The sequence below is a fragment of the Borostomias antarcticus genome, assembly GCF_949987555.1.
Source record: "Borostomias antarcticus genome assembly, chromosome: 24".
Lineage (NCBI taxonomy): Eukaryota > Metazoa > Chordata > Actinopteri > Stomiiformes > Stomiidae > Borostomias > Borostomias antarcticus.
The window spans coordinates 17501373-17524351 of NC_140257.1; the positions used below are offsets into that span (position 1 = coordinate 17501373).

The following is a 22979-nucleotide window of genomic DNA, read 5'->3' on the forward strand; positions in this document are numbered from 1 at the left end:
CTATAGTACTGCTCTCTATATCCCCCTAGTCTATAGCACCGCTCTCTATATCCCCCTAGTCTATAGCACTGCTCTCTATATCCCCCTAGTCTATAGTACTGCTCTCTATATCCCCCTAGTCTATAGTACCACTCTCTATATCCCCCTAGTCTATAGTACCACTCTCTATATCCCCCTAGTCTATAGTACTGCTCTCTATATCCCCCTAGTCTATAGCACTGCTCTCTATATCCCCCTAGTCTATAGTACCACTCTATATCCCCCTAGTCTATAGTACCACTCTCTATATCCCCATAGTCTATAGTACTGCTCTCTATATCCCCATAGTCTATAGCACTGCTCTCTATATCCCCCTAGTCTATAGCACTGCTCTCTATATCCCCCTAGTCTATAGTACCACTCTCTATATCCCCCTAGTCTATAGTACCACTCTCTATATCCCCCTAGTCTATAGTACCACTCTATATCCCCCTAGTCTATAGTACCACTCTCTATATCCCCATAGTCTATAGTACTGCTCTCTATATCCCCATAGTCTATAGCACTGCTCTCTATATCCCCCTAGTCTATAGCACTGCTCTCTATATCCCCCTAGTCTATAGCACTGCTCTCTATATCCCCATAGTCTATAGTACTGCTCTCTATATCCCCCTAGTCTATAGCACTGCTCTCTATATCCCCCTAGTCTATAGTACCACTCTATACCCCCCTAGTCTATAGTACCACTCTCTATATCCCCATAGTCTATAGTACTGCTCTCTATATCCCCATAGTCTATAGCACTGCTCTCTATATCCCCCTAGTCTATAGCACTGCTCTCTATATCCCCCTAGTCTATAGTACCACTCTCTATATCCCCCTAGTCTATAGTACCACTCTCTATATCCCCCTAGTCTATAGTACCACTCTATATCCCCCTAGTCTATAGTACCACTCTCTATATCCCCATAGTCTATAGTACTGCTCTCTATATCCCCATAGTCTATAGTACTGCTCTCTATATCCCCCTAGTCTATAGTACCACTCTCTATATCCCCATAGTCTATAGCACTGCTCTCTATATCCCCCTAGTCTATAGTACCACTCTCTATATCCCCCTAGTCTATAGCACTGCTCTCTATATCCCCCTAGTCTATAGCACTGCTCTCTATATCCCCCTAGTCTATAGCACTGCTCTCTATATCCCCCTAGTCTATAGCACTGCTCTCTATATCCCCATAGTCTATAGTACTGCTCTCTATGTCCCCCTAGTCTATAGTACTGCTCTCTATATCCCCCTAGTCTATAGTACCGCTCTCTATATCCCCCTAGTCTATAGTACCACTCTCTATATCCCCCTAGTCTATAGCACTGCTCTCTATATCCCCCTAGTCTATAGTACCACTCTCTATATCCCCCTAGTCTATAGCACTGCTCTCTATATCCCCCTAGTCTATAGTACTGCTCTCTATGTCCCCCTAGTCTATAGTACTGCTCTCTATATCCCCCTAGTCTATAGTACCACTCTCTATATCCCCCTAGTCTATAGTACCACTCTCTATATCCCCCTAGTCTATAGCACTGCTCTCTATATCCCCCTAGTCTATAGTACCACTCTATATCCCCCTAGTCTATAGTACCACTCTCTATATCCCCCTAGTCTATAGTACCACTCTCTATATCCTCCTAGTCTATAGCACTGCTCTCTTTATCCCCATAGTCTATAGTACTGCTCTCTATATCCCCATAGTCTATAGTACTGCTCTCTATATCCTCCTAGTCTATAGCACTGCTCTCTTTATCCCCCGAGTCTATAGTACCACTCTATATCCCCCTAGTCTATAGTACCACTCTCTATATCCCCCTAGTCTATAGCACTGCTCTCTATATCCCCCTAGTCTATAGCACTGCTCTCTATATCCTCCTAGTCTATAGTACCACTCTATATCCCCCTAGTCTATAGCACTGCTCTCTATGTCCCCCTAGTCTATAGTACTGCTCTCTATATCCCCCTAGTCTATAGTACCACTCTATATCCCCCTAGTCTATAGTACCACTCTCTATATCCCCCTAGTCTATAGTACCACTCTCTATATCCTCCTAGTCTATAGCACTGCTCTCTTTATCCCCATAGTCTATAGTACTGCTCTCTATATCCCCATAGTCTATAGTACTGCTCTCTATATCCTCCTAGTCTATAGCACTGCTCTCTTTATCCCCCGAGTCTATAGTACCACTCTATATCCCCCTAGTCTATAGTACCACTCTCTATATCCCCCTAGTCTATAGCACTGCTCTCTATATCCCCCTAGTCTATAGCACTGCTCTCTATATCCTCCTAGTCTATAGTACCACTCTATATCCTCCTAGTCTATAGGGAGGCGGGTCCTGGGGAGGGAGGCGGGTCCTGGGGAGGGAGGTGGGTCCTGGGGAGGGAGGCGGGTCCTGGGGAGGGAGGCGGGTCCTGGGGAGGGAGGTGGGTCTTGGGGAGGGAGGCGGGTCCTGGGGAGGGAGGCGGGTCTTGGGGAGGGAGGCGGGTCTTGGGGAGGGAGGCGGGTCCTGGGGAGGGAGGCGGGTCCTGGGGAGGGAGGCGGGTGTTGGGGAGGGAGGTGGGTGTTGGGGAGGGAGGCGGGTGTTGGGGAGGGAGGTGGGTGTTGGGGAGGGAGGCGGGTCCTTCACCCTGTTGGGGAGGGAGGCAGTGGCTCTGATTGGTAGCTTTGGTTTTCGCTGCTGTTCTTAGATTAAACATTTTCAATAGAAATGTTCCAGACATTCGGAGGCTGAGATCTATCGCTGGACTAAGTGAACGAGGCCCATTATTTTTTCCTTTTTCCATCACAGGTTCCCCACAGCAGGACAGGCCCCGCCCATTACGCTTCCTCGGGGAGGGGTTATACCCGGATGTAGGTGACGAGTCACTTCCTGATGATGATGACGAACAGGAGGAGGAGGAGAAGGCATCCATGGTTGCCTTGGAAACTGAGCTCCTGAAGTACCTCTCTGATGACTGAGGAGGGCAGTCTTCTCTCTCTCTCTCTCTCTCTCTCTCTCTCTCTGATGACTGAGGAGGGCAGTCTTCTCTCTCTCTCTCTCTCTCTCTCTGATGACTTAGGAGGGCAGTCTTCTCTCTCTCTCTCTCTCTCTCTCTCTGATGACTGAGGAGGGCAGTCTTCTCTCTCTCTCTCTCTCTCTCTCTCTCTCTCTCTCTCTCTCTGATGACTTAGGAGGGCAGTCTTCTCTCCCTCTCACTCTCTGAAGCGTCTGTCCACTTTTATCTGACTTCACCTGTTAAACGCCTTCCATACCCGAGAGGTCCTGCACCTGGGGACCAGGCTGGGTCTGAATCCCCCGTGTCCTTCTGGACGAGCTAGTAGTTAGATGTGAATCCCCTGTGTCCTCCTGGACGACCTAGTAGTTAGATGTGAATCCCCTGTGTCCTCCTGGAGGAGCTAGTAGTTAGATGTGAATCCCCTGTGTCCTCCTGGAGGAGCTAGTAGTTAGATGGGTGTGTCCTCCTGGGCGAGCTAGTAGTTAGATGGGTGTGTCCTCCTGGGCGAGCTAGTAGTTAGATGGGTGTGTCCTCCTGGAGGAGCTAGTAGTTAGATGTGGGGAGGGGAAAGTCTAAGGACATTATGTACTGAGGATTATCAAGTAAGTGCATCCAAAGATAGTGATGTGGTAAGTCACTGCAGAAAAGTGACGAGTGTTTGAATTGGAATCTTAGACCATGCTTGATGGACAAATCTTCCATTAACACAGACACACACACACTCACGCACACACACACACACTCACACACACACACACGGCCATGCTCGAGACCCTGAAAAGCCCTGAACCCAGGAGCTCTCGTCCTCCCTCTGACCTGGCAGTTAGAGTTGCTTCCATCCAAATGTTGCTGTATTTTGTTTTTATCATACACAATTGTAAATATTTGGACAATGTTTTAATATTTTGTATTTAATTTACATTAATAAATATTTTATCACATGTTCTCAGTGTCTTGAAGATATCTATCATGGTACTGTCTGAATGGAACGATTCACCTATATGTTATATACTGATACACTCGCATGTATTGTACTAAAATACACTAAACCACTTTACATGACATTAGTCATTTAGAAGACGCTTTTAGCCAAAGCAACTTAATACAGTTGATGCAACTATCATGTCACGTGTACTACTACTACTTGTCAGAGCTCACAAGTGCATCTCCTTTCTAAACAAGTGACTGCTAAAGCCAAAGTCTAAGAGTAGCAAAATATAAATACAATAGACATGTAAGAGGGTGGATCGTTGTAGTACTTCTTGAAGAATTGAGTTTTGAGCCTGCGGTGAAAGATGGGCAGCGACTCCAAAAAATCCAACACTTCCTGAAAGCTGAGAAACTGCTTTCTAGTAACATAGGAAAAATCCAGTTAATATTTGGAATGTTGGCACTGTACTCAATTGTACTAAAACCAGTGCACATCACATGTCATATTTTACATTGTTCAAGGACGGTTGTGGGTAAAAGGTCAGAATTCAGACATGGAAGCTGTAGTGATCCCAAACTCTAGATAGATAAACTCTCACTGCACCTGGAACTTCTCATACACATCATTCATCGCTAAAAAAGAGTGCAACTGAATGGAAACCATCTTTTACAGTACTTTGGATAAAAAAGAGAGATGGGCCTAAAATTTGAGAGAACAGTTGGGTCCAGACTTCACAATAGATCATGGGTGGGTTTATTTGATCATGGCTTCGTGACTGCGTCAATAAACACTGGAAAACCATGTGCAATATTTTGTATGTCTTTAACCAATTCCGTAGTTTAGATTTTTCTATGATCAAGGGGAATGAAAAACTAGACAATGGGAGACACTCATATGACAGAACACATGTATACCATGCCCTTCCAGACTAAGAGTGAACTATTAACAAAACCCAAGAGGCTATATGGAATCTGTCCCTCCCGTTACACTAAGTTTACAGAATACGCTCAATCTGAGACGGTTCAGGTTTCAGCGAGCGGGGGCAGGGTCATGCACACAGCTCAGGTCCCTGGACTGGAGGTAGTTGGTCCACCCAGGGGTGGTGGCGGGATTTACACCAACGGTACAGCTTGGTAAATCGTCTTAAGAAACAATATCTTGTATGTGAATCGGCACAGGTCCATGTCTTTTATGCATTTGTTGTTCTTCAAAACATCTCTCCTTATTTTACAAGCTTAATGTTATTTGCACACTGTTACTGTCTTAAAATGACCAATGCATTTGTATGTCTTTTTGATGTAAATACTTGTATTTAATTGTATTTAAGGACTCTTGAAAGATTAGCCCATTTGGCTAAAAGAGATCCTAAAAATAAAAACTCTTCAAAGTCCTTTTGAACTTTCAATCTGAGACGGTTCAGGTTTCAGCAAGCAGGGGCAGTGGAGCTGGTGGTGAGGTTCTATAAGCCGTGGTATAGTGCGGCAGATATGTGAATGAATTGTGCATTTGATGATAAAAGCATGAGCTTTGGCACACTGTTAGAGCATCCCCTAAGGAAGATTTTTAGAAGTAGGGCCATCTCATATTTGTCCCATGGCTACAATGGCAGCCATTTTCTAAAATGGCCGCCACCGGTTGTAATTGAGGCTACTCCGGAAGGGACAGCGTCTGCCTTATCACATATATCTCTGGAAATGATCATCATAATGTCACAAAATGGACTGTACACTCACAGATAGTTGTTGCACACAATGCACTAAAGATTTCATCTGTAAGTTGTTTGCTTTATAAAATATGTACACATAAACACACATGAATTCCATCCGGAAATGAAATAAGGAATAGAAACTTCCAAAGGCATGTACATATATGTTTGTCATTATTAAAGTAAAGAGGCCAGTCCCCCAAAAATTGCATTTATATGTACCAAAGAATGTTATCTTATCATAAAAATAGGCTATTAGACTATTCACCTCACCATGTGATGTCACCAGCCCCTGACAGGTAACTTGTGCAGCCAGCAGTTCAAACAGACAAATAGAATGGATTTTCCTTGTATAATGTTGAAGTGAGGTGAACAGTCAGACATGGTGCATGATGTTTAAGCATAAGTTTTGAATCTCAATATTAGGGTGATAGGGTCCCACTGTAGCCATGGGACAAATATGAGATGGCCCTACTTCTAAAAAACCTTCCTTAGAGGATGCTCTAACAGTGTGCCAAAGCTCATGCTTTTATCATCAAATGCACAATTCATTCATATATTGCGCTTATCTGCCGGGCTAGTAGGGACTTTACATAATAAGCCATCACTGAAATCATTAGGTCAGAAGCCTACCCTTCAACAGAAGCAAACAAATAATCATCCCCTGAAAATAATTTCATAATTCACTTTCTACAAGCACCTTAATATTACTTTGTGTGTGTGGGGGGGGGGGTCGGAACGTCGTATTGATTGTTGAGCGGCAGGGGAAGTATTTTGAAGACGGACCAACATGAGCGTTCACATTGCCGTAAGACAGGTGAACTCATTCAGCTTCTGATTGTTTCTTTTCATGTCTAATGAGCTAATATTTCTGTTGCCATAAGTCACTCTTAACCACAGGTAGTGTACATATCTGACACTGTTATGTTGGCTAACCATGTCAACAAAGGGAAAGATATCGTTTGGTGCTGCCTCACATAGCTAGTAGCCAGAAAAGAGAATCTGCTGGTATTTCCTTTGTTTATAGCTGTGCTTTTTAATGATCATAGGTTCTTCGTTGGACCCTGAGAAGTGCGACATGCTCTGTATCGAAACCAGTTGTACTTTGCGGATATCATGTCCGGAAAACCTTCCTCACGACCCGAGGAGTCCGCTGTTCCGAGTTGAACCAGACGAGCGACGCGTTCCGGATCCAGCCGAGCAGAGCCGAGTCCTCTCCGAGCAGAGCCGAGTCCTCTCCGAGCAGAGCCGAGTCCTCTCCGAGCAGAGCCGAGTCCTCTCCGAGCAGAGCCGAGTCCTCTCCGAGCAGAGCCGAGTCCTCTCCGAGCAGAGCCGAGTCCTCTCCGAGCAGAGAGCTGTGTCCGCGGTCTGTCCTCGACATGGGCTTCACACACACCCAGGCAGAGCAGGTCTGCGAGGCTGTCACCAGGTGTCCCGGAGGACTCGCTGGCGGGGACGCCGTCTCGACTCTCACGGCTCTGTTTGTCCTCGGCCTTAACCCCTCCAGTGTGGTCAAGGTGGTTGAGAAATGTCCGGAGCTTCTCTGCGTGAAGGGAGCGCAGTTACAGCAACGCATTGACAACCTGAGGAAACTGGGTTTGATGGAAGGTGAGAGTGTGAACCTTGTGTGTCCGATGTTGGTGCTACACTCTGATCTGAGTCATGACCACAGTGGATTAGGTTAAGGGTTTGGGTTATGGGCATTATTACACCCAGCTCTCTGAAATACACCTTGTGCTCGCAAGTCGGATGTGCTAACAATGTGCTAACAACTACGCCAAGAGAGAGAAAGCGCTCGGCAGGGGCGTTAGCACATCCTTTATTCTATGAGAGTGAGTTTCACTCCTCCATGACTACTCTGCTTTAGCCTCCTGGTTACGTTCCCATCTCCCTCATCTCTTCACACAGGCGGGCTCCAGAGAGTGGTGAGTCACTACCCCCGGATCCTGACCATGCCCCCGAAGAGGGTCAACGTTGTGGTGCGTTTCCTCAGGGAGCGGTGCCTGTTCACCAGCCAGCAGGTCACAGACATCCTGAGAGACAGTCCGGCCGTGGTGCAGGAAGACCTGGGCCGTCTGGAGTACCAGTTCCAGGTGAGAGAGCGTCTCTGAGAGGGATGGAGGCGGAGCCTACAGGGGGGTGTGTCTAGGGAACCATGTTGAAGGGGTCAGGGGGATGTGTCTAGGGAACCATGTTGAAGTCTAGGGAACCATGTTGTGTTCAGTGTGATGTGTCTAGGGAACCATGTTGTGGTCAGGGGGGTGTGTCTAGGGAACCATGTTGGAGTGGTCAGGGGGATGTGTCTAGGGAACCATGTTGTGGTCAGGTGATGTGTCTAGGGAACCATGTTGTGGTCAGGGGGATGTGTCTAGGGAACCATGTTGTGGTCAGGGGGTGTGTCTAGGGAACCATGTTGTGGTCAGTGGGATGTGTCTAGGGAACCATGTTGAAGTGGTCAGGGGGATGTGTCTAGGGAACCATGTTGTGTTCAGTGTGATGTGTCTAGGGAACCATGTTGTGGTCAGGGGGGTGTGTCTAGGGAACCATGTTGTGGTCAGGGGGATGTGTCTAGGGAACCATGTTGAAGTGGTCAGTGGGATGTGTCTAGGGAACCATGTTGAAGTGGTCAGTGGGATGTGTCTAGGGAACCATGTTGAAGTGGTCAGGGGGATGTGTCTAGGGAACCATGTTGAAGTGGTCAGTGGGATGTGTCTAGGGAACCATGTTGTGGTCAGGGGGTGTGTCTAGGGAACCATGTTGTGGTCAGGGGGATGTGTCTAGGGAACCATGTTGTGGTCAGGGGGTGTGTCTAGGGAACCATGTTGAAGTGGTCAGGGGGATGTGTCTAGGGAACCATGTTGAAGTGGTCAGTGGGATGTGTCTAGGGAACCATGTTGAAGTGGTCAGGGGGATGTGTCTAGGGAACCATGTTGAAGTGGTCAGGGTGATGTGTCTAGGGAACCATGTTGTGGTCAGGGGGTGTGTCTAGGGAACCATGTTGTGGTCAGTGGGATGTGTCTAGGGAACCATGTTGTGGTCAGGGGGGTGTGTCTAGGGAACCATGTTGAAGTGGTCAGGTGATGTGTCTAGGGAACCATGTTGTGGTCAGGGGGTGTGTCTAGGGAACCATGTTGAGGTGGTCAGGTGATGTGTCTAGGGAACCATGTTGTGGTCAGGGGGTGTGTCTAGGGAACCATGTTGTGGTCAGGGTGATGTGTCTAGGGAACCATGTTGAAGTGGTCAGGGGGGTGTGTCTAGGGAACCATGTTGAAGTGGTCAGGGGGATGTGTCTAGGGAACCATGTTGAAGTGGTCAGGGGGGTGTGTCTAGGGAACCATGTTGAGGTGGTCAGGGGGGTGTGTCTAGGGAACCATGTTGTGGTCAGTGGGATGTGTCTAGGGAACCATGTTGTGGTCAGTGGGATGTGTCTAGGGAACCATGTTGAAGTGGTCAGGGGGTGTGTCTAGGGAACCATGTTGAAGTGGTCAGTGGGATGTGTCTAGGGAACCATGTTGTGGTCAGGGGGATGTGTCTAGGGAACCATGTTGAAGTGGTCAGGGGGGTGTGTCTAGGGAACCATGTTGAAGTGGTCAGGGGGGTGTGTCTAGGGAACCATGTTGAAGTGGTCAGGGGGATGTGTCTAGGGAACCATGTTGTGGTCAGGGGGATGTGTCTAGGGAACCATGTTGAAGTGGTCAGGGGGATGTGTCTAGGGAACCATGTTGAAGTGGTCAGGGGGATGTGTCTAGGGAACCATGTTGAAGTGGTCAGGGGGTGTGTCTAGGGAACCATGTTGTGGTCAGTGGGGTGTGTCTAGGGAACCATGTTGAAGTGGTCAGGGGGTGTGTCTAGGGAACCATGTTGAAGTGGTCAGGGGGATGTGTCTAGGGAACCATGTTGAAGTGGTCAGGGGGGTGTGTCTAGGGAACCATGTTGAAGTGGTCAGGGCAGGGTTTAGGACCCTGGGGCTCTAGAGCCACATCTGGCTTCTTTACTACTCATCACTGATTCCCATGCTCAATTAAAAAAAAATGCATAATGCAATTTACAATTAGTAGCTTAATACAAAACCAGTGGTAATATCCGATTGAATAAATAAATATCAAAACTGAACAAAAGTCTAGGTTTGGTTTGGAATGCAGCCAAATATCAGTCTGTGATGATATGGACAGCTTGTGGAATAAATAGTTTTTTTTTTTAACAACTATACAGTACGCGTACTTCCGCATGGGCGTGAAGCAGGCGGAGCAGGTGAAGGCGCGGCTCCTCCGGGTGGGCCTGGAGGACCTGCGCTGCAGACACGCCTTCCTGGAGAGGAGGGGTCTGTTCCAGACGCCAGACAAGAAGGGCCAGACGCTCATCCTCAACCCCTCGGTCAGCAGTGTCCTGGACGCCAGCGAGGACACCTACCTGTCCGACGTCGCCATGGCCACGCAGGAGGAGTATGAGGTGTTCCGGAGGCTGATGGCGAGGGAGTGGCAGGAGGAGGACCAGCAGAGGAGGCGCACGGAGCCTGGGAGCGATGATGATGATGAGGAGGAGGAGGAGGAGGAGGGAGGGAAGGCTGGTTACCAGAAGAGGAGGAAGAGATGAGACAAAAGACGACATTTCCTGAGATGCAACGTGCTTTTCACATTGATGCTCTTTATCACTGTCAGATGAACAAATAAAGTCTGTTTCCTTTAAAAATACAAATGAAAACAATTTCCAGTATTTTGTCATGTTTTTTTCAGGTTAGATTCTTAACGAATGCCTGTTAGAGGTTCCTGTCCTCGATGTTCAGGTTCTAGTCAGGATGGCAACCACTGTCCCTCTGTTTCCACGGAAACTTGCCCTTTACTTAGTTCCCTCTCTGAGCTGCCTGGTGTCCGTGGCAACGCTAGGTTGAATGGGCCCTGGTCAGTGAAGCCCATATTGACCTCCGGCTGCTCGGGCGTCTCCCCCATTAGTGAGTGCATGTGACTTCATCCCAACATGAGATGAGTTCCTGTCAACAGCAGAGAAGCTCCTAGATAATAAAACTCAACCGGTATGACTTCCACTTATGGTGTTAGTTTATTTGTCGTGGGATTTAATGTGGGAATTTCAATCTAGAAAGTTGTTTCAAAGGATGGAACAACAGGTGAACCACTTCCTGGAATGAAACGCACGCCTGTGTTCCTATGAGACAGCTAAGTGGCCATAGCTCTGCCATCCCAGTATTATCTAGTGTGAGTCAACACAGGGTGTCAGCTGATAACAGCGCTGGACCTAGTCAGTCGGACATAGCTGCCATTGATTTGTAGAAGCATTACAACTAATGGATGCTGGCTTCAACTGCTGTGGATATCAGGTAAGAAAACCCAATCAGCCTGTTCTTTGTTGCTGGAGGAAGAGGATTGGTAAATCAATATTTTTTCTGTCAATAGGTCGGTCTGAACTATGTAAACTGAGTTTCAGTTTGTTGTGCACTAGTTTGAGGGTTCACACCAGGGAGAAAGGCAGGTGGTGAAAACCTAACATCAATTATTCAGTCATTTATCTCTAAATTCTTTCGTTTTTGTTGGCAATGTAAAATATACACCAAGGACATTGTGTATGACTAAAATAATCAAGCATGAACACAAAGTTATGTTTGCATTGTTGTCCTTGCAACATACAGATGACAGAGCAAGTTGGCAGTGAAGGTTTAACCTGATTAGAAGAAAGACGACTCAGTTTACAAACACATTTACAATCCAAATCATGACCAGACACCGTACAGCAACGCACTGAGACTAGCAGTAGAAACAGGAACCCTGTCATACAAGAACCCTATCATACAGGAACCCTGTTATACAGGAACCCTATCATACAAGAACCTTATCATACAGGAACCCTGTTATACAGGAACCCTATCATACAGGAACCCTATCATACAGGAACCCTATCATACAGGAACCCTGTCATACAGGAACCCTATCATACAGGAACCCTATCATACAAGAACCCTATCATACAGGAACCCTGTTATACAGGAACCCTATCATACAAGAACCCTATCATACAGGAACCCTATCATACAGGAACCCTATCATACAGGAACCCTGTCATACAGGAACCCTATCATACAGGAACCCTATCATACAGGAACCCTGTCATACGGGAACCCTATCATACAAGAACCCTATCATACAGGAACCCTGTCATACAGGAACCCTATCATACAGGAACCCTATCATACAGGAACCCTGTCATACAAGAACCCTATAATACAAGAACCCTATCATACAAGAACCCTATCATACAGGAACCCTATCATACAGGAACCCTGTCATACAGGAACCCTATCATACAGGAACCCTATCATACAGGAACCCTATCATACAAGAACCCTATCATACAGGAACCCTATCATACAGGAACCCTGTCATACAGGAACCCTATCATACAAGAACCCTGTCATACGGGAACCCTATCATACAAGAACCCTATCATACGGGAACCCTGTCATACGGGAACCCTATCATACAGGAACCCTATCATACAGGAACCCTATCATACAGGAACCCTATCATACAGGAACCCTGTCATACAGGAACCCTATCATACAAGAACCCTATCATACAGGAACCCTGTCATACAGGAACCCTGTCATACAAGAACCCTATCATACGGGAACCCTGTCATACGGGAACCCTATCATACAGGAACCCTATCATACAAGAACCCTATCATACAGGAACCCTATCATACAGGAACCCTATCATACAGGAACCCTATCATACAAGAACCCTATCATACAGGAACCCTGTCATACAGGAACCCTGTCATACAAGAACCCTATCATACGGGAACCCTGTCATACGGGAACCCTATCATACAGGAACCCTATCATACGGGAACCCTATCATACAAGAACCCTATCATACAAGAACCCTATCATACGGGAACCCTATCATACAGGAACCCTATCATACAGGAACCCTATCATACAGGAACCCTGTCATACAGGAACCCTATCATACAGGAACCCTATCATACAGGAACCCTGTCATACAGGAACCCTATCATACAGGAACCCTGTCATACGGGAACCCTATCATACAGGAACCTTATCATACAGGAACCCTATCATACAGGAACCCTATCATACAGGAACCCTATCATACAGGAACCTTATCATACAGGAACCCTATCATACAGGAACCTTATCATACAGGAACCCTATCATACAGGAACCCTATCATACAGGAACCCTGTCATACAGGAACTCACACATCTTTTCACTCCAAGTTTAAATGTGTGTGGGTTGGGACTGTTTTTTTCCTTTGGCCCCTGAAGCCAAACCTGTATCTCTCCCTACGCTGGTCTCACATCTAAACGTGTATCTCTCTCTCTAATCTGAACCTGTATCTCTCCTGTGCTGGTCTCTAATCTAAACATGTATCTCTCTCTCTAATCTGAACCTGTATCTCTCCCTACGCTGGTCTCACATCTAAACATGTATCTCTCTCTCTAATCTGAACCTGTATCTCTCCCTACGCTGGTCTCACATCTAAACATGTTTCTCTCTCTCTAATCTGAACCTGTATCTCTCCCTACGCTGGTCTCACATCTAAACATGTATCTCTCCTGCGCTGGTCTCTAATCTAAACATGTATCTCTCTCTCTAATCTGAACCTGTATCTCTCCTGCGCTGGTCTCACATCTAAACATGTATCTCTCCTGCGCTGGTCTCTAATCTAAACATGTATCTCTCCTGCGCTGGTCTCTAATCTAAACATGTATCTCTCCTGCGCTGGTCTCTAATCTAAACATGTATCTCTCCCTGCGCTGGTCTCTAATCTAAACATGTATCTCTCCTGCGCTGGTCTCTAATCTAAACATGTATCTCTCCTGCGCTGGTCTCTAATCTAAACATGTATCTCTCCTGCGCTGGTCTCACATCTAAACATGTATCTCTCCTGTGCTGGTCTCTAATCTAAACATGTATCTCTCCTGCGCTGGTCTCTAATCTAAACATGTATCTCTCCTGCGCTGGTCTCACATCTAAACATGTATCTCTCCTGCGCTGGTCTCTAATCTAAACATGTATCTCTCCCTGCGCTGGTCTCTAATCTAAACATGTATCTCTCCTGCGCTGGTCTCTAATCTAAACATGTATCTCTCCTGCGCTGGTCTCACATCTAAACATGTATCTCTCCTGCGCTGGTCTCTAATCTAAACATGTATCTCTCTTGCGCTGGTCTCACATCTAAACATGTATCTCTCCTGCGCTGGTCTCTAATCTAAACATGTATCTCTCCTGCGCTGGTCTCTAATCTAAACATGTATCTCTCCTGCGCTGGTCTCTAATCTAAACATGTATCTCTCCTGCGCTGGTCTCACATCTAAATATGTATCTCTCCTGCGCTGGTCTCTAATCTAAACATGTATCTCTCCCTGCGCTGGTCTCTAATCTAAACATGTATCCTGCGCTGGTCTCTAATCTAAACATGTATCTCTCCTGCGCTGGTCTCTAATCTAAACATGTATCTCTCCTGCGCTGGTCTCACATCTAAACATGTATCTCTCCTACGCTGGTCTCACATCTAAACATGTATCTCTCCCTGCGCTGGTCTCAAATCTAAACATGTATCTCTCCTACGCTGGTCTCACATCTAAACATGTATCTCTCCCTGCGCTGGTCTCACATCTAAACATGTATCTCTCCTACGCTGTCATATATCACGGACACGTCACAGTCACCCATGACTGGATGGAATAAATAGATGAGGACCATGTTGACGGACTGCTGGACTACAGATACTAAATTGCCAGTTTGAGAACCTTTAATGTCCCGGGACTGGGATGAGGAACTGATGAGTGCTGATAAGATACTGTAAGAACAAGCGATTCCAATATTCCAATGTACCTGTACTGGTTATATATGGTGAATAGACTTTCTATTCTATTCTACCTGTCTATCCAGTCAGCTATCTGCATTCAGCCCCTCAAAACTCCAACATGGCCGCTGAGCCCCGGCTGTGAAAACCCTCTGTTATGTGGCTCGCTATGCAAAACCAAACAAATGAGCAACCCTGAGATCAACCAAATGTTGAGTTTGTATAAGGACTGTTCTGTGTGCAGAACTCCCTGGCAAACAAGACCTGTCTCAATGGGACTTAGTGTATGAATACAGGTAAAGAAGAAGGAAGTAATGAAATGGTTTATTTGTACATACTATGGGCATCGTTTACAATTCCATGGGATGATTTCATGGTGACATCATTGTAGGCTAATTGAAAGTGCATATAGTCCTCATCCAGGATGACAGCTGTTTGAATCAGTCTGTTAATTAATCTCAGGCCGTCTCTCAATCCACAGGGAAGAAACAGAAAGAAGGAGAAGACATGAAGAAGACCATCTTCAGGAAAAACCACATATAGACTGAAGACACCACTTCATATAGACTGAACACACCACTCCATATAGACTGAACACACCACTTCATATAGACTAAACACACCACTTCATATAGACTGAACACACTCCATATAGACTGAACACACACTCCATATAGACTGTGAATACCATCTTTTGAATTCAGAGGGAAACGCTGGCACACCTTGACAAACACACCTGACCTTAACACACCCGACCTTAACACACCCGACCTTAACACACCTGACCTTAACACACCCGACCTTAACACACCTGACCTCAACACACCCGACCTTAACACACCTGACCTTAACACACCTGACCTTAACACACCTGACCTTAACACACCTGACCTTAACACACCCGACCTTAACACACCTGACCTTAACACACCTGACCTTAACACACCTGACCTCAACACACCCGACCTTAACACACCTGACCTTAACACACCTGACCTTAACACACCTGACCTTAACACACCCGACCTCAACACACCTGACCTTGACTGACTGACTGATTGGCTGACTGACTGACTGACTGACTGACTGACTGACTGACTGACTGACTGGCTGACTGACTGGCTGACTGATTGGCTGACTGACTGACTGACTGACTGACTGACTGACTGACTGACTGATTGGCTGACTGACCGGCTGGCTGGCTGACTGACTGATTGGCTGATTGGCTGACTGATTGGCTGACTGACTGATTGGCTGACTGATTGGCTGATTGACTGATTGGCTGGCTGACTGACCGGCTGGCTGACCGACCCACCATGGTCCTGTCTGCGCCCGCGGGCCACATGGCCAACATCTCCCAGGAGTGGTTCCTGATCCTGCAGACGTGGCACCTGGACCTGTTCTTCATCCCCGCCACCCTGCTGACCCTGGCCACCCTGCTGGTCAGCCCCGCCCTGCTGGCCTGCATCCTGCTGACCCCGGCGCTGCGCCTCGAGACACGCTACCTCCTCCTGGCCAACGCCCTGGCGGCCGACCTGCTCTTCCTCACGCTCAACCTCTTCATCGTGGCGTGCAACGCGGCGGGCGTGGCCATGCCCCGGCTCCTGTGCGAGCTGGTGGCGGCGGTCAAGGTCACCGCCTACTGCTGCGCCATCCTCACCGTCACCCTCATGGTGGCCGACACCTACGCGGCGGTGCGCTGGCCTCTGCGCTACCACGACCTGCTGCCCGCCGCTCGCGCCCGCCGCATCCTGGCCGGGGTGTGGGCGCTGGCCGCCGTGTACCCGCTGTCCCTGGTGGCGGTGATGGAGGCCATGGAGGACCACGCCCCCCGGAAGTCGGCCGTGTGCCTGGTGCTGGTCTCGCTGGGCGCTATCGGCGGGCGCGTCACCATCGGGCTGAACGCGTACTACTGTGTGGGCGCCGCGCTGTGCGCGCTGCTGGTGGTGTACTGCTACGCCCGCCTCTACGCCGTGACCCGGACGCAGGGCATCTGGCGGAGCCGGTACTCGCGCGCCCGCGTCACGCTGCTGGCGCACGGCGTGCTGCTGCTGCTGTACTTCACGCCGGGCCTGGTGTTCACCGTGGAGCTCTTCCTGTTCGAGAGCGTGCACGTCAGCAGGGTGCACGTGTGGGCGCACGTGTGGGCGAACACGGTGAACATGTGCGTGCTGATGCTGCTGCCGCGGGCGTGCGCGCCCTGCGTCTACGGACTGCGCTACCGAGAGATCTCACACACCCTGCTGCACATGATCACCCCACAACACACACACAGACAGGTCACCGTGGCCTAGACACTCGCACACACACTCACACACACCACACACACACACACACACACAACACACACACACCACACACACTCACACACACACAACACACACACTCACACACACACACCACACACACTCACACACACACACCACACACACTCACACACACCACACACACACCCACACACTCACACACACACCACACACACACCACACACACACACACACACACACACACTACGTTGTTGTCCCTATTTGTAATTACTGCTCCTATATCTTATATACGTAGTTGTTCAAATCACCTTAAGCCTGCGTTTAGAAAAGCATCAGTTGTTCCCTTGTTCATAGATAGACAGCATCTTCTCTCCCAACCAATCACACGGTTCCGTCTCTTATAAGATGCTGTGAAACATTCACATGGTTTCCCAAAGCATTAAACATCCCTGACAAATGTACACTCAAGCGCTGACATGGTTCTTGAAGTGGTTCTTTTCGATGGTGTGCGTGTGTGTGTGCGTGCGTGTGTGTGTGTGTGTGTGCGTGTGTGTGTGTGTGACGGTGGCAGAGACAGATTGGTCCAGATGGAAACTGAGTTCCTCATTCTTAGTTGTAATGTTCCCTCTCTCAGTCTTTAGTCGGTAGCAGCGCTGCCACGCCCGACATGTGACTCCTTTCACACCGTAACCACAGATGTGTCATGACTGTCTGTGAAGCGAAGGTTTTCTGAGGACTGGGTTTTATGGCCGCTGCATCAAAGGGTGTAAAAGCACATTTATCCATTAACCTCCGGGGACTTGTTTGAACAACAGCAGGTGTCCAAGGTGACGTTAGCTAACAGTGTCACTCAGAGGTGGCCAGGACGGTGGCTTCTCCCCTCACACGGTCACACGGGCGGCGATGGCGTTCAGCAGCGCCGGGCTGGCGGTCTCTGGGGAGGATGGCGGCGAGGCGGACCTGCTGCTCTCGCTGCTGTGCACCTTCGGCGGCTGGTACAACGGCTCGGGCCGCGCCGAGAGACACAGCCGTCTGTCCATGCAGGGGAACTCGTCGGACCCGCTGCGGACGCGCGTGGAGCTCTTCGCCCGGGAGTGGAGCGTCTTCCTGCCACCGCGCCACATGGGGGCGCTACACGCCGGCCCCGTCCTGGGGTTCCTGGCCGTCACCGTGGTGATTCCTGTCGTCCTGGCTCACATCATGACCCGGTGAGGACCATCGACCACGCTCACACTCACACTCACACACTCACACACTCACACACTCACACACACGCACGCACACGCTCACACTCACACACGCACACACACACACACACGCACGCACACACTCACGCACACACGCACACACACACACACGCACGCACACACACACGCTCACACGCACGCTCTCACACTCACACACTCACTCACACACACACACGCACACACACGCACGCACACACACACGCTCTCACACTCACACACTCACTCACACACGCTCACACGCACGGACACACACACACACGCACGCACTCACGCTCACACACACACACACACACACACACACACACACACACACACACACACACACACACACACACATCTTCTCACCCTGTACCCTGGAAAGAGTAAATATCTCTCCTGTCTCTCTCATCCCCCTCCTCCCCCTCTCCCCCTCCTCCTCCTCCTCCTCCTCCCCCCCCCTCCTCCTCTCCTCCCCCTCCTCCCCCTCCTCTCCTCCTCCCTCTCCTCCTCCTCCTCCTCCTCCTCCTCCTCCTCCTCCTCCTCCTCTCCTCCCCCTCCTCCTCCTCCTCTCCCCCTCCTCCTCCTCTCCTCCTCCTCCTCTCCCCCTCCTCCTCTCCCCCTCCTCCTCCTCCTCTCCTCCTCCTCCTCTCCTCCTCCTCCCCCTCCTCCTCCTCCTCCTCCTCCTCCCCCTCCTCCCCCTCCTCCTCCTCCTCCTCCTCCTCCTCCTCCTCCTCCCAGCTCCCAGCTGCGTGGGGAGACGCGGTACCTCCTCCTGGCCAGCGCGCTGCTGAGTGACTTGCTGTTCCTGTCTCTCTACATGCTGAGCAGCTGCCTGAACGCGGCGGGGGTTCTGATGTCGGAGTGGGCCTGCGCTACCGTGCTCTTCCTGCTGGGGGCGCTGTACAGCGCCGGGGTGCTCAGCCTCAAGGCCATGGTCCTGGACACGCTGCTGGCCGTGCTGACCCCGCTGCGCTACCTGGCCCTGTGGCCGGCGTCCAGGTGACGACCGAGGACGAGAGACACGGAGGCTGAGAGCACCTCGCCGTCTCTCTCTCTCTCTCTCCCTCTCTCTCTCTCTCTCCCTCCCTCTCTCTCTCTCTCTCTCACTCTCTCTCTCTCTCTCCCTCTCTCTCTCCCTCACTCTCTCTCCCTCTCTCTCTCTCTCTCTCTCCCTCACTCTCTCTCTCTCTCTCTCTCTCTCTCACCTCTCTCTCCCTCTCTCCTTCTCTCTCTCTCTCTCTCTCCCTCTCTCTCTCCCTCACTCTCTCTCTCTCTCTCCCTCACTCTCTCTCTCTCTCTCTCTCACACTCTCTCTCTCTCCTCTCTCTCTCCCTCTCTCCTTCTCTCTCTCTCTCATCTCTCCCTCTCTCTCTCATCTCTCTCTCATCTCTCCCTCTCTCCCTCACTCTCTCTCATCTCTCCTTCTCTCTCCCTCACTCTCTCTCATCTCTCCCTCTCTCTCTCTCTCTCTCTCTCTCTCTCTCTCTCCAGGACGAGGAGGGCCCTGGTGTGTTTGTGGGCGGGGTCAGTTCTGTTCCCGGCGGCGTCCGTGGGGGCGTTTGTTTGGCACCACAGCAGCGCAGGATCCTGCTCCCTCCACATCTGCTCTCTGCCCCTCCTGCTGGTGCTCACGGTCAGCCACTCCACACCCCTGCAGGTAGACCAGCCCCCAATCAATCAATCAACCAATCAATCAATCAATCAATCAATCAATCAATCAATCTACCAACCAATCTACCAATCAGCCACTCCACACCCCTGCAGGTAGACCAGCCCCCAATCAATCAATCAACCAATCAATCAATCAATCTACCAACCAATCTACCAATCAGCCACTCCACACCCCTGCAGGTAGACCAGCCCCCAATCAATCAATCAATCAATCAATCAATCAATCAATCAATCAATCTACCAACCAATCTACCAATCAGCCACTCCACACCCCTGCAGGTAGACCAGCCCCCCAATCAATCAATCAACCAATCAACCAATCAATCGATCAATCTACCAACCAATTTACCAATCAATCAATCAATCAATTTACCAATCAATCAACCAATCAATCTACCAATCAATCTACCAATCTACCAATCAATCTACCAATCAATCTACCAATCAATCTACCAATCAGCCACTCCACACCCCTGCAGGTAGACCACCGACCAGCCCCCCAATCAATCAATCAATCAATCAATCAATCAACCAATCAATCAACCAATCTACCAATCAATCTACCAATCAATCAATCAATCAACCAATCTACCAACCAATCTACCAATCAATCAATCAATCTACCAACCAATCTACCAACCAATCTACCAATCAATCAATCAATCTACCAACCAATCTACCAATAAATCTACCAATCAATCAATCAATTAATCAACCAATCTACCAATCAATCTACCAATCAGCCACTCCACACCCCTGCAGGTATCCCACCAACCAGCCCACTAACCAGCCCCCCAACCTGGTGTGACTTATTACCTGTGTTATTACCTGTGTTATTACCTGTGTTATTACCTGTGTTATTACCTGTGTTATTACCTGTGTTATTACCTGTGTTATTGCCTGTGTTATTACCTGTGTTATTACCTGTAGTGTATCTGGTGTGACTGTGTTATTACCTGTAGTGTATCTGGTGTGACTGTGTTATTACCTGTGTTATTACCTGTAGTGTATCTGGTGGGCCTTGTGTTCCAGGTGTCCATGCTCCTGACAGTGGCGTGCGTCCTGCTCATCCTCCTCCTCGTCTTGTCGGGCTACCTGGCCCTCTGCGTGGCCGTGTGGCCTGGCCAGCGCTCCTCCCGCGCCCGGGGAACCTTCCTGGTCCACTACCTGCTCCTCTTCCTGTCCGTCTGCCCCATGCTGGCGCTGGTCATCGAGCTGCTGCTGTACCGCCACCACCGCGCCCCGGACCTGCGCGCCAACCTCTGGCTGGCCCAGGTGGTGTGCAACGTGCTGCTGGTTCTACCCAAGGCACTGGCGCCCTACCTGTACGGCCTGCGCTACCGCGACCTGCGGGGGGCGCTGCTCGCCTTCTACGGCCTGAGGTGGCCCACCGCCGTCACCCCGGTCATGTGACCAGGTGGCCCACCGCCGTCACCCCGGTCATGTGACCAGGTGGCCCACCGCCGTCACCCCGGTCATGTGACCAGGTGGCCCACCGCCGTCACCCCTGTCATGTGACCAGGTGGCCCACCGCCATCACCCCCGTCATGTGACTAGGTGGCCCACCGCCGTCATGTGACCAGGTGGCCCACCGCCATCACCCCCGTCATGTGACCAGGTGGCCTACCGCCATCACCCCCGTCATGTGACTAGGTGGCCCACCGCCATCACCCCCTTCATATGACCAGGCAGCACGTGAAGCAAAAGGGACTATAATTATATGTATATATATATATATATATATATATATATATATATATATATATATATATATATATATAAACTCTATGGAAACCATACAGAGGACAGCACCGTGTGTGTAATTGATGTAATGTGAAGTGTGTCCACCAGGGGGGAGTGTTGTTTCGTGCTGGCCGATATTTCGTTCTGAGCTTTACCAACATCATGGGAGCAAAACAAAACCTTGAAAATGGGTCAAAGAGGATGTCCCGTTCCTAGAATCCAGGAAGAGGCTTTCTGAACTATTGTGCAACAGTGTGGTTCAGTTATGGCAACCTCCACCTCCTTCTCTCCTCCTCCTTATCTAGAATAGAGAGAACAGCATGTTTCCATCCACGTCACCGCTTTACCTTGAATAATACTCCCTTTGTCCACTTTTAAGATGCATCTTGAGTGTTGGGGCAGGACCTCCGACAGATGCAAGATTAATCATTAATATCACTTGTGTGGCCTAAAGCCTTGTTTAAATTTAATTTAATTAAAACTGTGTTTCAGCTTCAAAAGGTGATTGTGTGCCATGCTAATGTTGTGCGTTTCTCTTAACGGAAAAAAAAAAATATGTCGAGCTATTGTTGTCTTTTGGGTTTATTTTCCCGTTTATTACAATGTCGTAATGCTGTAATAACAACATGGCAACAAGTTCCTTCCTCGCTGTTCTTCTGCAGGGAACTTCTGTTTGCAAACAAAGCACAGCCACGTGGAGGACTGGGGCATCCTGGGAAATGCTGTTTCTGGTTCGCAGAAAGTCAGAGACTTCCCCTCCATGAGAACTACACTACCCATGAGCACCCGCTTCTCCAGCTGATCGAGTCGGTGTGTTTTTGGAGGAGGTCATATTATGCGTTCCGTGTTTACAAGGTCGTTATAGTTCCTTTGTCCCTCATCATAACAAGTCCCCATGTCTGACTGAGCCTCGTCTTCTCCCGTAGGAGTGTTTCTAGTGTGGCTTCACTCTGGAGTCTCAATAATACTCTCAGGATAAACCTTTTGTTTTTGTATTTCTTCATTTTCCCCTTCTGTACTGCCCGTTTGAAAACTTCTGGATAAGGTATGATACAGACAATAAGACAACAGATCATGCGTAAAATGCTCATCTCAAATACTTATTCATTTTCTTTCGATTCATCCCTTCTGCTAATTTGTACGAATTATTTTTATAAATATAATTTTGCTAGTTTTGCTGACTGGTGGTCTTTGTTGTCCTATTGGAGCTCGTTCATCATGTTACTCATGTTCATCATGACTATACAGGACGTGTCCTCTTCCATCAGTCAGGAGAGGCTGATCAGGACCTGTGACTTTAGTCTCGATGAGAAAAAAGAAAGAAAAAGTGTATTATTTACATCCGTAGAGCTGTTGGGACTTATCGAACTTTTCGGTTTAATATGCGTAATTGTGCGCGTGGACACATCCTAATTAGACATCTCTGGTGGTAATAGATTTTAAAATGAGAAGAAAGAAATTCAGAAATGTTCCGATATAACTGGAAATGTGTTGTGAGTCAGAGCTCACTGGGGAACAGCATCCTCCTGCATGTCCTGCATTCACCGAGGTGCTGCTGATGC

The 22979-nt window shown here is 48.9% G+C and overlaps 4 protein-coding genes across 4 annotated transcripts in view; all 4 read left to right on the forward strand.

Moving 5' to 3' along the window:
- Positions 1–7043: 7043 nt before the first annotated feature.
- mterf4 (mitochondrial transcription termination factor 4) lies at positions 7044–10257 on the forward strand (the record flags this gene model as incomplete). Its single annotated transcript, XM_084458134.1, has 3 exons — positions 7044–7272; positions 7573–7757; positions 9877–10257. The coding sequence occupies 3 exons, from the start codon at positions 7044–7046 to the stop codon at positions 10255–10257; spliced, it is 795 nt and encodes a 264-aa protein (XP_084314260.1).
- A 5569-nt stretch (positions 10258–15826) lies between these two features.
- On the forward strand, positions 15827–16804 carry LOC311325620 (putative G-protein coupled receptor 148; the record flags this gene model as incomplete). Its single annotated transcript, XM_084458341.1, has 1 exon — positions 15827–16804. The coding sequence occupies one exon, from the start codon at positions 15827–15829 to the stop codon at positions 16802–16804; it is 978 nt and encodes a 325-aa protein (XP_084314467.1).
- An 876-nt stretch (positions 16805–17680) lies between these two features.
- On the forward strand, positions 17681–21087 carry LOC311325622 (putative G-protein coupled receptor 148; the record flags this gene model as incomplete). Its single annotated transcript, XM_084458343.1, has 4 exons — positions 17681–17985; positions 18742–19002; positions 19495–19660; positions 20707–21087. The coding sequence occupies 4 exons, from the start codon at positions 17681–17683 to the stop codon at positions 21085–21087; spliced, it is 1113 nt and encodes a 370-aa protein (XP_084314469.1).
- Positions 21088–22302: 1215 nt separating this feature from the next.
- klhl24a (kelch-like family member 24a) overlaps positions 22303–22979 on the forward strand; it is a 34914-nt gene continuing 34237 nt past the window's right edge. The window contains 1 exon segment of the mRNA XM_084458018.1: positions 22303–22462. The gene's annotated coding sequence lies outside the window, so the exon portion shown is untranslated.